Here is a 14199-nt window from a genome sequence, read left to right on the forward strand (position 1 = left end):
ACAGTCTGAATGTTTACTTTTGATGTAATAGCTAAATGTCAAGGTCTAGGCTAATACAGGGTATTTGCGAGTGGTAAAATGCAAATATAAGTAATAAACAACGATTATTTAGTGAACATGGCATTATGAATAGCAACTGCTCTGCTGGCATATTTTCCATGATGCGCTAGCGCGCATCATGGAATATGCCAACAGAGCAATTGCTATTCATAACGCCATGTTCACTAAATAACGTTGTTTATTTCTTAATAAACGCTCATAGTTTGCCAACATACAATAATTAAATACATGGAAACCTACATGTAATATAAATACAGTCAAACAATGTGTTTACATCCAACAGATACGGTCAGGTTGTTTACACGTGATACATGTTTGATATGAGATATGAACGAAGTGATCATTGCAGAACATTGACATGACCCTGTTGTTACATGTATATCTGTAATTTATCAGCAATGCTGACTGTATGTACAATATAATCACACAGTAATCCTATCTAATATATACCATGTATATTCAGATGTAAACAGTTTCTTTACATTTAGTTTTTTCACACACAGTATGTAATGTATACTTGGTTCATTTGTTTACATATAATTTATGCAGTTAATTGATTTACATGTAATATTGGATTTTCTTCACTTTACCTCTGACACTCTCAGCCACAAAGAGGTTGTCTCTGGTGTCCACACATAAACCCCATGGAGCCTGTAAATGACAGTTGTCAATGTAGCGGAGGAACTGTCCGTCCTGATCCAGGATGTGGATACGGTGGTTTTTATAGTCTGCTATCAGGATCCGACCCTGGCTGTCTGTTGTGATGCCGCGTGGATAGAATGATCCCTTGGAAGTAGAGGGAGGACCAGTGTAGGTAAACCGGAGTTTCCCGGCCTGATTGACCACCACTACTGCATGGGCTACAAGGTCTGACACACAGATATCTAGGTTCCTGTTCTCACTGATGTATTTAGTGCCACCAGATGAATAGAGACGTTGTCCTTTGTCATCGTACTGAATACTTTGTTTCTCTGTGGAGCCAGAGTAACACACAACTTTGGATTGTTTATCATCACTGTTCATGACAACCAGGAGGTCACCAGAGGAGGTACTACAGACACCGAGAGGTATCCACCCCCGTAGTCTGATCACTGTCTGTATCTGTGTATTCTTCACTATGTTCACAGTTCTATCTCTGTAATCAGTATAAACTAGATCCCCACTCCTTGTCACTGCTATGTTCTGTGGCCTGTTCCCTGACTTGGGTTGGATGGACTCCACTCGTTCTCCCTGCAGGTTGAGGAGTTTCATCATGCTGTCATCACCAAGCGTCCATACTTCTGTATCATTCACACACGTCACACCGAATAGATTTCTATACCCTGTGTTTATAGCTGTGTTGACCTTGGGTTCATCCATCAGTGACCGGTCTGGGGGAGAGGACTCGGCTCCCTGGGGCGGCATGCTGTAGTCTTGTTCCTCTGTTGTAAAAGATAATGCTGACAGAGAACCAAACTGTTCAATCAGCTGATCTGTGTGGATTTTCTGAGGCCTAAAGTTTGGTAAGGACACTTTTATTTTAGGAGGCAATCTTCTGAATTCAGCATTCTTGGATTTGTACTCAGAGACATGGCAGACATCTTTGGAGTTCAGTAACTTCTTCAGTTCAGCAATGGTCTGTGTTATTTCAGAAATGGTGCGTGTGATTTCATCTTCCTGTTTATTTAGGACGACCAGGTGTTTGGATTCCATTTCCTCCACGTTAGATTTCAGGTTTGTGATAATGGTGTCTATTTCTCTGTGCCAGACTTCTCCTTGTTTGTCGATTGCTGTTGTCAATTTCTGGGAGTTTTTACTCAGATCAGCTTTCTGCACTGGGATGTTGGATGCAATCTTTTTGTATTTAGGATAAATTAATTTCTCTAATTCCTGCAAATCTTTAAGCAACTTTTCCGTTTTGCTTTCAAAGGTTTTTAAAATGTCAACTGGTTTATGTCCCAAATGTTCCCCAGAAATACACTGTGCACAAATAGGAATGTCACATTGTTCACAGTGGAGTTCACATTGTTTGGTGGGGTGTTTCCTACACTTGGGATAGTTCAGGGTGGTTAAGTATTGTTTTAGTGGCACCACATTATGAACTTTAGAGGAATCAGAGAAATGTGTCTCTACACAGTTTCCACACAGATGTATGTGACAAACTTCACAGTACATGGGGGCAATAGATGTTTTACACAGGGTGCAGCGTACAACATCCTGGGCGCTGTTCCAGGGGTCCATTGTAAGCAGACTTTTTCTTTACAATCTAGAAGGGCATTTATCTGAACAGAAGAGAATAATATGAAACATGTAAATACATATAATATGGAACATGTAATTACACATAATATGGGACATGTACCCATGCATGTTGAAATTACACAGAAAGATTTACAAATATATTAATAAAAATGGATTGAAACAATTTTAGGCTGTCATGTCATGTCATGTATTTTGAATATTTAATTGTATTATACATGTACATTGTACTTATAATTAACATGCTATTTTATTTCAAGGTCATAGTGGATCATAAGGGTTTTTGTTAAATGTTGGTTTTTTTTGTCTTTTAATGTTTATATTCAACAAAAAGACTTCAAATTTCAAATCAATTTTAAGTCAGTTGAAGAACTTACTCAATTTAATTTCACTGGTAAACTAACAGACGTCACAATCCAACATGGTGGGATCAAAGTGTTTAATCTTAGTTCCTGGTCCCTTAGCTACACATGGGATTTTAAAGTTGCAGCATTCTCTGTCCACAATCTACATGTATAGATAACATATTGTTGTCCTTTGTCAGCACAATATACCGGCAATTTGTTCTCAGCTGTATCGAACTCTAGAATTAAGGTTGTAAAAAATAAGTCTCATAGGAATCAACTCGTCAGATGGTCTTTGTCCATTTATCAGTATCATTAATAATTGATGTATTACAGTAAAAAAAATTACCTTCATGTACAAAGGCTGCCAGAACTTATTATTTTAGAACAACTTCCACCATAAAAAACTTCAAAAATCCAACATGGCGGGTCGCAGGTGTTTATTGTTCCTGTTTCTCCTACCTGTACAGGATCACGTGATTCAGATTTAAATGTCAGGTACACACCTGTAATATGACAAATAAGGACAGATAAATCAGATATCAGAGTACTCTAGAATCTAGGTCACATGCACATTGCATGTTAGGAGCTAGGTTTAAAAAGAAATAGCATTTTTTTTATGAAAATGTATGTAGATACATATACAATATTAAATCTTTTAGCTTAGCTATATATTTTTATTGAAATGAATTCATTGACAAGAAAAAGTTGTTGTGTGTGTGTGAGGGATGGGGGGTGGGGGTTAAATTGGAATTACCTTGTCTGATGTCTAATAGTCAGCTTACAGTACCCTAGAAACACCAATTATTGCTGAGGCTACATGTGATAAAGCTGGTGTGGTGTAATGGTGCACACATTCTATTGTCAGAATGAAGAATGGGTTCAATTCCCATCATCAGCTAACAAATGTAGGAGTAATACCGGCATAGACATGTGTACCCAAATGATTATTATGAGTTTGGAGGCTAAACTAGCATACCAAAATGTTTTGAAGAGTTATGGATATTAGCTGTATACACTTGTTATGGGGGCAATGGCAATTAATAATTTTGCACCAAAGAAATAAGTATTTTTCCAAAGAATAGAGAGAGGAATGATGGGCTAATCAAGTTTTGTTTTTACTTTTTTTGGGCTTGAAAGTTTTATAACTCATTAAATTAATATGTAGTATATACATGCAAAACAAAAAAAAATTGATGCATTTTTTAAAACAATTATATGGCAACATTACTCAGATTAATAAATTACAGTCAAGTGATTCTGTGAAACTTGTTATATTGAGGTGACTCTCTACACCTTGAAATTTTTTCTCAGATTTACTTTATTATGATAGATAGCATGATGCATAAGAAGTTTATGTGTCAAATAGGTAAAAAAATATGCAATTTAAGATAAAAAAGTATGATTGTAAAAAATTAAATTCAGTTGATTTGAACAAAAGCCTCCCAGCCAGGTGGATTCGAACTTGTGATAAGAGGTTCATAAGCCTGAATTACTTTAACCACTGAGCTATGATAATATTCAACCAAATAGATTGATACAAACAATTTAATAAAACATTTTAAATTGCCTTCTTGTGACAGGATTTCTTAAAAAGTATAAGTCTTGATGCAATGAGGTACCTTTAATCCCAGACTGCAATTGAGAAAGGGTGGATTATAAACTTTTTCAAGCAGTTATCTAAATTAACATGTTTCATTTGAAGTTTAGTAAAAAACCACCAAAAAACATAGTGTTACATTGCAATAGAATTGTACAGTTTGGGTTTTCAAACTTTTTAAAAATAATCACTGCATGTAAACTAACCATGAATACATTGATTGTATTAAAGATTCAAATGAAGTAGGTTTCTATGGGGTGTTAATTTTCAAATTTAAAAGTTGCAGTAAACAAAAAAGAAAGATGTTCAAAGATTTTTATCCCCCCCCCCCCCCCTCCGAAAAACAAAGTTTGGAGGAGGGGGTGTTAATCGTAAATAGGAATCACCTTGTCCGTTTGTCTGTCTGTGCAATCAAGTCCAGTCCATATCTCTTTCTTATAGAGAACATTGGAAGTTCTCACTTCACACGATTGCAAAGATTGGTTATGACCAAAGATTGGTTATGACCTGGTGTGTCATGATTTTGACCCAAGGTTATTAGGGTAAGTTCAAAGTCACTTGAAGGAAAAATGTAAAATCTGTGTCCAGTCTATTATAAATCTTTCTTATGCAGAATCATTGAAAGTTCTCATTTTACCCAAAGATTGCTTATGACCTGAGGCTGTTTCATGATTTTGACCCAAGCTTAAGTTCAAGGTCATAAGGAAGAAAAGGTTCATAATTTGTGTCTGGTCTATACCTTTCTTATGGAGAAACATTGGACGTCCCTACTTCACATAGAGATTGCTTATGACCTGAGCGTGTGTCAGGAACTTCACTAAGGTTTGGTTGTAAAAGTTTATGGTGCATGTTAAAAAAATGCATAATTCCTGTTTAGGCCATATAATGCCAATATTTTATAAAGGAAAATGATTAGAAAACAAATTAAAATTTGACACAAAGGTTAACTGTGACCTTCAAATATGTTCTGATCATGAGCTGTGATCATTTTTGAAAGTTCAAGGTCACAATAAGAAAAATAGTGCATACATTATCATCCAATAGAGAAATACTTGAGTTATTGATTTTTTAACTAGGGGTATCATTTTTGAGCTTGATCACAGTACCTCTAGTTCCTATTTGTTTCTATGTTGATCTTTGATGTTTTGAACCCCTTTTAGGAACCCAATACAATTAGAGTCTGGGTTCACATTTTGTACAATTTACAATCTTAACAATAGTAGGATGCTTGCATAGAAATCTTACAATTTTCACTAGCATTGTAGTCCATTGAAGGAGGAGTTTAAACATTTTCCCAATATATTTGAATGTTGAACTTTCAATCCTTCTTGGGGTCACAATATTAACCTGGAGTTTGCTGTTTTAATCACACAAATTGTAATATCGCAGTTCTTATGTGTTTCTAGATTCAACTTTGACCCCATATTGGAGTTTTGGCCTGGGGTTATTGTTTAGAGTATATATAACCAATACTATCTGAAGATGCTTGCTTTATATTGATCAGTTCTCTATTAAATTATAACATTATATAGTTCTAGTGAAGATTTATAAACATTATCTATTTCTAAGTTGAACTTTGAACCCCTCTTTAGAATCTCCATTATCTGAGGATACTTATGTAGTAATTCTACAATTATTAGCATTTTCGTTCTTCAGAAGTTTTTAATTATTTTCTTTATATATTTTTTACAAAATGTTGACCCTCTTGGAGCCCCAGTAATGACCTGCGGGTCACAGTTTTAGTGTTGGTGTATTAATACATGTGTTGGTGTTTCTTATAGAAGGGTTCCTGAGAAATTGATTTTTAAGACACACACTTTATTTCAAATTATATGCCTGTTGCAATACTAAGTTTACACCTTAGAATCAATTTGGCAGTACAGAGTTATTTCCCTTTTCATGAAATGGAAAATGAAAAAAATCATATGTACAAAATTGTTTTATTTGAAGAAAAAATATAATTATCACAACACTTAAGAAAAAAATTGCAGCATTTAGAAATAAATATCCAAAAAACGTGAAAATACAACAATGCATATAAAAAGTTTACAAAAATCTCTATTATGATTATGCAAATGTTTTGAACAGATCTATGTTTTAACAGATACACTACACAATATACATGGATATGCGTGAAAAGTATATATACAAAAGTTGCATTTAGAAATACCCCACTGGGGCATTTTGCATAGTGCATTTGAATATAAACTTACAATATGTATATATTTGAGTCAAGTCACTTAGATCATCATGCTAAATTGAGAAATTGTCCTCCATCTATCAAATCCTACTTTAAATCAATTCATCAAAAGTATGCACCTGGTATCTTGTACAACTGATATGCATACTGCATATCATTATCTAAATATTAATTTCTTGATAAGATTGAAGAATCTAATGAACATTAGAGGTCACTTTAACATATGCAGAAAATGTTACGTTTTAAAGGAAAAGGGCCAGATTAAAATACTAATAATTGTTTTTAGTCTTTGATACATTCTTGTTTTAAATGATTGTCGTTAACTTCTTGGAAATGAGCACAATTTATTCTGTCTCCAGACCTAAATATTGTTGCAAATGTCTATTGCTGTTTGGCGATGAACCAGATTTCATTGTGTCTGTTGAGGAATCGGAATGGACTGTCATAACCGGCAGTGTAGGAGAACTCAGTGTGGTATTTACTGGTGTCCCCGATCGCCTGACCGAGCTTAATGGCCTCTTTAATCCACTCCTTAATGTCTGTAACATATCCACCAAATGACCTAAAAAAATTTGCAGCCATGTGAAGAATTTAAAGATGTAAATTCTTCAGGTACATATGTTTGCAGTTTTATCTTTCAATAAAAAAAATCATACCAACAATGTTTATGAGCGTGTGCATGTTTGTGTGTGTGTGTGTGTGTGTGTGTGTGTGTGTGTGAGAGAGAGAGAGAGAGAGAGAGTGTGTGTGTCCTATCGCTGATGGGCCAGTGATAGCTCACAGCATCTACAGTAAAACACGGTTATAGCGAACACGCTTATAATGAATTGACGCTTACAGCGAAGTGAATTTCATTCCCCGTGACTGCATTATATGTTGTAAACTTGACGGATATAACGAATTACGCTTATAACGAAGAAAAATTGCCCGTCCCTGGGACTTCGTTATAACCGTGTTTTACTGTAATAAACTTTTGAGTATATTTTGCACGTAATTAGATTTGGGAAAAATGTTTTAATTTATAAGTAAGTACATTTATTTTTAGATAAAAAACAAACAAATCCTTTAGTGTTGAATCCAAAAAGTGAAATACAGTTGTTGCAGACCAAGCATTTTTTATACCTCACATAAACGTTCATCTTTGGCATATCCTGGGGGAAGACCCCTTTCTCTGTGGGGGTGGGGGGAGTCTTGACTTCGGGGGACATGAAGAATGACATGGTAAAGTTGTTCTCACAGGCGGGGCCCTGACCGGGCGTGATCATAGTCAGCACTGGGGCCGTCATTGCTATCTTCTTCTCTGGTAATAAATAAATTCACCATACATATGCTTCTCTTCAACAATTATGGTGAGTTTTACTACATTGATACATGAGAGTAAGATATAGGGATGGAACAATTTTTTGAAAATGTCTGATTGATTCTGAATTTTTAAATGAAATTCTCTATGGTGATTTACGAAATGCTTGTCCATTTTGAGATATAAACAATCAAAGTTTTAGACTTCTGCTCCTTAAAACTCCAAATGACATAATGCTTGAGTAATCATTTTAAAAATAACATTCAGGAGACACTGCTACGAACATTTCATTGAGAGAAAAAAAATTCAAAAAAAAATTCCGAAATTTGCTTATCAATGAAGTACGGACCCCTGACTAATAAAAATGGTCTATCCACTTTCCATAATTCATTATTGTTTCTTCTTTCTAGGTGACTGAAAACTACAAACACCTGATTCAAAATGCAGGTCTTGGAGCTTTGTTTTCATTTTAATTTTGAGTTATTGTGATATTGCTAACCAGAAAAATTAGATATAAGTGAATAATGTGATGCACGTCGTAATAAATTAAAGATCTACCATAAGTTTTTTGATGCAAGTTTTTTTTGTCTATAAAATATTATTAAGTAATATAAAATTTCATAAATTTAGCTTTTAAATTTTATAATTTTTTTACATGTACAAAAATATATTTTATACAAAGCTCCTCTTTTAAAAGGGGCATGGTCACGATTTTGGTCAAATTTTATTTTTCTGTTTTTATTATTTACAATGCTTTAGGGATGCATTTCTAATGATCAAATGAAATTTGGGTGCCAGTCGATGAGTTTTAAGCAAGATACTGCAGGGCTCACAATTCTTCGTCATGTAAACAAGGCTCGTGCCCTATTTTTGTTTCCATAAGTTCAATATACCAGTAAAAAATCTTTTTCAAGCTGATTTGTCTATCTTTTTATTAATTTTAAGCATAAATAAACAGTAACTAACGATTAACACATTCATTTGAGGTCTAAAATGGGAATTTTCACTTCAACATTCAAAATGTAAACAAAAGCTTTGTTTACATATCGAAGAATTGTAGGCTCTGTAACTCGCTCATAACTCAACAAATCACAAATGACAATCAAATTTTGTTGCCTATTAAAAATGCCTTACTGAAGCATTGTAAACATTAAAATCAAAAAAACAATTTTTGACCAAAATCCTTTAAGGAGATAAATAAAATGCGACCATCCAGTCCACACAAAAACGTGAACGACGCTTAATTCTACTCACTGTCGGTGTTGGTTCCACTGATGTATCTGAACAGTCTCATGAAGTTGGTACTGGAGGCCTTACTGTAGTCCACTCCTGCTGTGTTAGTGGACATCCAGCTCGATGCACTGTACTGACGCAGCTCATATTCCTGACAGTCAAAACACAAGCTGTTATCATGGTTAAATACCTTGAGAATCTTCAATAAAATATTTTGGGGCCAGTTTCTAAATGCGCCTATTTTGAAAATCATAAATATCCAATGTAGAACATGTACATGTATGATTGTATGTAGGACTTTATTAAACTTACATAAAAAATGTTCATATTTAAATTTGTTTATATTCTGTTACTTGTGAATATTATTGCTGCCTTCATATTATTAGGTAATTTTCGATCATACATATACACCTTATAAATTAGAGAGAGAGAGAGAGAGAGACAGAGAGAGAGATTAAACCAGGGACGTAAAAATTATAAATGTTTCTGATTACACTCTGGATTTGATAATTAATATTCTAAACGGTACGAAGTCGTAAATGAGACAGTTTGGAAGCTCACGCTGGCATCTTTACTAGTGGCATGTATAATGAGTTACCTTGTGTGTTTCCAACACCGTGTATCGAGGACAGTCCAATTTGTTGCAGAATTTTGGCGGCCATTTCCCTGATTTGGCAATAGGAACGTACTTTAACACATTTGCAAATGTAGATGTGAGAGAAACAATGATAAATAGAGATGTCACAGTTAACTCCTTCATAGTATCTGTTCAGTTGACGAATTTTATACGAAAAGTAATGGCACGTGAAAAGTTTTGTAACTTTAAGTTGCGTAACTCCTTTTGGCTAAATAGCGAACCCGATATATTTTGATTCATATTTCGTTAAAATTTGCGGTAACTTCATCTTTTTTGGAAATATAAAAAACGCAAAATTATCTTTAAGTAATAAATAAGCAATAATTATTTTGATAACTAATAATAACATTGTATAAATTGTTTTTTTGACCAACGCTTCCTAGAAGATCGGGACCGAGATTCCTCCTTGTCACGTTGACATGCACGCTGCATGAAACGGAGTGGTGGATCATGTTTATGATAATTGGCCTATGCCTACTCGAAAAGAGTGTTGATAAATTTGTCGGTGCATTCTAAAAAATATACAAATATCAAAGAGGAGTTTGTTGGTTTCTAGCCTACTGTATCGTTTACTACTGTGCTGGGGGTGGGGTGGGGGGGGGGGGGTGTCTTCCATAAAGGAATATGGGGTAGCGCCAAATCTCATTATATACCAAAACTCTCCTTAAAGGTCAGCTACATATAGAGCCAAATCTTTCACACCTTAACACTCTTGAAAAGCCAGGAACCAGTGGTGCCGAATCTTCACATATAAACACTCTAAAATTACTTAGTAAATAAACAGCTAATAATTTTTCAATCAAATATACATTATTTTAGTAAATGAAAAAGCAAACTGCTGAATCGTCAATAGTGTACATTGTTAAATTATTTGAAAATATTACAATATGTGAGCATATCAACCATTGTGCAAAGTAAAAAACTATCGAGTTATAATCTTTGTTTTCGAGATACCGGTATATTATAGTGCTCTAAATTTTTGGACAGAGAAGATATATCGCCTGTGCATCTTGTTTTTTCTTACTTCAAGTAGAGAGAGAGAGAGAGAGAGAGAGAGAGAGAGAGAGAGAGAGAGAGAGAGAGAGAATTTTTTAATATGTTTGATTTACAATCGTCAATAAAAACGTTGGTGCTTCATATTAGAAATTGAAATATTTCTAACAAAAAGAATAAACTTTTCTCATGGGAAAATCATAATATAGTGAAATACAATATCTTTTTATAAATACATGAAGTAAGTTTTGATTGAACTAAACATTTTCTGTTTTATTTACGATCAATATTTAAAACTTTAATGCTGAAGTGAAACCTCATTGAAATTCTTTTTTAAATGAATACATTATATGAAAATTTATTCTTTGTCATGAACATGTGCATGTGCTTCCTGATAAATAATTTTTGCTTTCATCATATAGTTATGACTTTGGCAAGGTTTCGTACATCGGGCGATTTTCGCGATGTTCTAATTTTCGCTTTTTTGCAGTCATTCCATGCAACCAATATCAAATGCACAAAAAATATATTCGTTATTGTGTGCTATAAGAAATTGTTAGAATTGCAAAAAAATGAATGACGCAAAAAACTACAAGTTTTCCTCATTTTTGCAAATTTTTATGTTACGCAAAAAATCCCAATTATATGGTACTTTTATAATTAAATAAAAGTGATCAGCATTCTGTTGACGAAAGCTGAAATATCTTTTTATGCCTTTTATGTTGATTAAAAAAATTGTAGGCTATTTAATTTGTCATTTTTAGTACATGTGGATTAAATTGAAGACTGAAGACCATACGCAATATATGATTCATGTACTTAGTTAATACTGTAGGTTTAACATTTTTAAAGACACTTTATACCAGAATTGCCCTTTTCGTTGCCATCTTGTCCCTGCTATTACATATATGTCCCCACTGATACCTATAGGAATTCTATGATTAAAAAAATACACTTGTCTCTAAATATATCAAATTTTATTCATGGTTTGCAAAATAAACTATTTCGGCATGCCAATGAGAGGCATGTCAATGAGACGCACTACCTCATAGTCTCGCTTTGATACTGGTCTCCTCGGGTCCTTGTGTGTTTTCACAGATAGCGTGTACTTACACACGCGATGAATATAGGTTTTATGAAGTTTAAATAAAGGTAGTTAAAAGCATGGACTTAAATGATGATTTCTGTGCTATTTTTATACAGAAGGGAAATAAAATGAACTAATTCATTAAAAATATTGTTTTTCAATTTGTCAGACTGTTTGTGTCAGTTAAGCTACTGCTTCGAACTACCCGGAATTAAGTGACGCGCAATACACGTTGTCGCTTCTTTAAAGAAAGAGTTTGTCACAAATGTGTCTTAAAGCTGCATACTTAGTCCGATTTTAAATGTTTGCCCCCCTATAAAGATTTATGTGCATAACTTTACTAAGATTTTGGCAGTCGCTATCTCAACAGATCATTGCATGCATGATTTATAAACAAATGAAAATTTTCTATGCACATTAAGAATTAAATACACGTACGTGATTTACCTAATAGATAAATTCCTCCAGAAAATAAATAAATATTTTTTTCTTTAACACCCCCTCCCACCCACGCCGATGTTCTTTAGCGTGTTTGGTGTTTGATTCTTTTCCTTAATGTGGCTCTAACCTAAATGTCAAGCAGTTCCTCCAATTTATCAACGGCATCTGGGTCTGGTATCAGCTATGCAATTCATGTCCAGGTGTGTACAGTCAGTGGCTCTTGATCCTTTTATTGAAGTTGCTTCGGTTAAACTAGATGATTCGTTCCTCTCCCGAGAATCTTAACTGATGTTGGATTTTCCACTCTCTCTAAAAAATTCGATAGATTGGTTGTCCACTGATAAAACATTGACCAGTTCTGATTGTAAGACAGATTCTACTGAGTCGGCTGTTTGGATTTCATTGCACACACTCCAAAATAAATCATGATGAACACGTATAACAATTAATGTATATATATAGTCACGTGTTATTCATGTATATAGTAACGAAACCAGGCCAAGCACAGTCTACTGATTTACGTAAGTACAATGTAATATCTTTTACTCTATAATATGGTTTTGCAATGTATGATTGAATGCACGGATCTAAAAAAAGAAGGGGGGGGGTAGAATTAAGGGATGGGTAGACTGCTGGCATCTTCCCTGTATATGACTCCCTATATTAGAAAGCCAACACACTTTATGGCCTTCCGAGTTTTATCTTTTACATGGAATTTATACTGTGAGACTGTGATATTTATCAGCAGTGCACAATAACTGTCTAAAGATAACAAAAATAAATGATTAACAAAAAAAGGGTAAAAAAAACAAAACAATGTAAGTCGAATGTATTGCTGAGCGTTTGATTGTGAAAAATCTCATTGTCAATTAGTCTAATTAATTAAGTTCATTGTATGTACGAAACCAATTTTAAGAATTCTGTAATTTAGGTAAAAATTCTGGTACAAGCTCAACTAAAATACATTAAGACGAAAATTATCGTTTAATGTAATTAAATTAATACAACTATACTTCATCATGCTTGGCTCCCATAATATATTTCGTGTATACATTGTACAATGTGATTTTACATGTATTTATGTTTTTTTCTTCTTTATTGTCCATGCACTTACGGATTGCTAAGTAATTAGAATGTGTACCGTAAAATAAGATATTTGTATTGCAATGAGTTAAACTCCGGAACAAAATCAATAATTAAACTGATTAGATTCAATTAAATTGAGTAACTCATGACATTAAAGTAGCATGTAGAGCATGCATATATGAAGGAATAACGGATTAAAGAGAACAAATATAATTAATATATTAGAAGATTTTAATTTATCTTATTCTGATAAAGAGATAACAATTTTTCATTGAATCCATCTTCCTAAGTCAAGGGTTTCTGATCCGCATCATTCTCACAAATGTAGTTCCAAGGGATGCGGAGTCAAGGGTTTCTGATCCGCATCATTCTCACAAATGTGGTTCCAAGCGATGCGGATCAGAAACGCTTGACTTGGGAAGATGCATTGAATCTTCTAATACATTGATTAATTATTTTAATGCTTTTAATTTCACTGCTATTCTCTTTTGAGAAGTGGAAATACAGGCATAGCCTACATCCATAATATTTGCTGTCCATTTCTCAGAGAATATAATGTTAATGTCACTGCGTGTGGAGGATAACGTGTAATGGACGCTATTTTTGCGAATAATTCATTGTGTGGACTCCTTTTCATACATTGTATATGTATACTAAGATTTGTTTTTTTAAGGCTTTGAAACTGTACTGAACAGAAGTATATCACAATAAATTCATGTCGTCACTACGAACACATTATTGGAAGGGGGGCAGCAATCCGGAAACATTTACTTTTGGTTTAAATGTATACATTGAATCGTTTGTTTCCGGTTAAATTCGATATGGATAGGGGAAAAGAGTACCAATTCATTTCCCATAGGGCTCAATGTTAACCTAAACCCACCTGGCTAGTTTGCTATTATACTTACAGACATATCCTTGGTCACATTTGAAAGTTCATTCCAAGCACTAACACAAAATCAATAGAAATACATAGGGTC

At 34.0% G+C, this 14199-nt stretch overlaps 2 protein-coding genes across 2 annotated transcripts; both read right to left on the reverse strand.

Annotated features, from left to right (window-relative positions):
- Window positions 1–618: 618 nt before the first annotated feature.
- On the reverse strand, window positions 619–3147 carry LOC136271017 (E3 ubiquitin-protein ligase TRIM71-like). Its single transcript, XM_066070082.1, has 3 exons — window positions 2992–3147; window positions 2676–2881; window positions 619–2321 (listed from the first exon to the last, which is right to left on the reverse strand). Exon 3 carries the CDS (start codon window positions 2278–2280, stop codon window positions 619–621), a length of 1662 nt encoding a protein of 553 aa, XP_065926154.1. The 5' UTR covers window positions 2281–2321; window positions 2676–2881; window positions 2992–3147.
- Window positions 3148–6168: 3021 nt separating this feature from the next.
- On the reverse strand, window positions 6169–9822 carry LOC109618609 (heme-binding protein 2). The gene is made up of 4 exons (XM_066069293.1): window positions 9574–9822; window positions 8997–9126; window positions 7565–7742; window positions 6169–7004 (listed from the first exon to the last, which is right to left on the reverse strand). Exons 1-4 carry the CDS (start codon window positions 9733–9735, stop codon window positions 6824–6826), a joined length of 651 nt encoding a protein of 216 aa, XP_065925365.1. The 5' UTR covers window positions 9736–9822; the 3' UTR covers window positions 6169–6823.
- Between the last annotated feature and the right edge of the window lie 4377 nt (window positions 9823–14199).

This window comes from Magallana gigas, chromosome 8 (assembly GCF_963853765.1).
Source record: "Magallana gigas chromosome 8, xbMagGiga1.1, whole genome shotgun sequence".
Classification (NCBI taxonomy): Eukaryota; Metazoa; Mollusca; class Bivalvia; order Ostreida; family Ostreidae; genus Magallana; species Magallana gigas.

What these genes read in the sequence shown, in the direction of transcription:
- LOC136271017 (XM_066070082.1), bottom strand. Translation starts at nt 2,280, where the DNA reads ATGGACCCCTGGAACAGCGCCCAGGATGTTGTACGCTGCACCCTGTGT.
- LOC109618609 (XM_066069293.1), bottom strand. Translation starts at nt 9,735, where the DNA reads ATGAAGGAGTTAACTGTGACATCTCTATTTATCATTGTTTCTCTCACA. An exon ending in CGGTGTTGGAAACACACAAG is followed by an intron (nt 9,127 to 9,573) that starts GTAACTCATTAT and finishes TTTGACTGTCAG; the next exon opens with GAATATGAGCTGCGTCAGTA. An exon ending in AAGATGAACGTTTATGTGAG is followed by an intron (nt 7,005 to 7,564) that starts GTATAAAAAATG and finishes AAATTTTTTTAG; the next exon opens with GTCATTTGGTGGATATGTTA.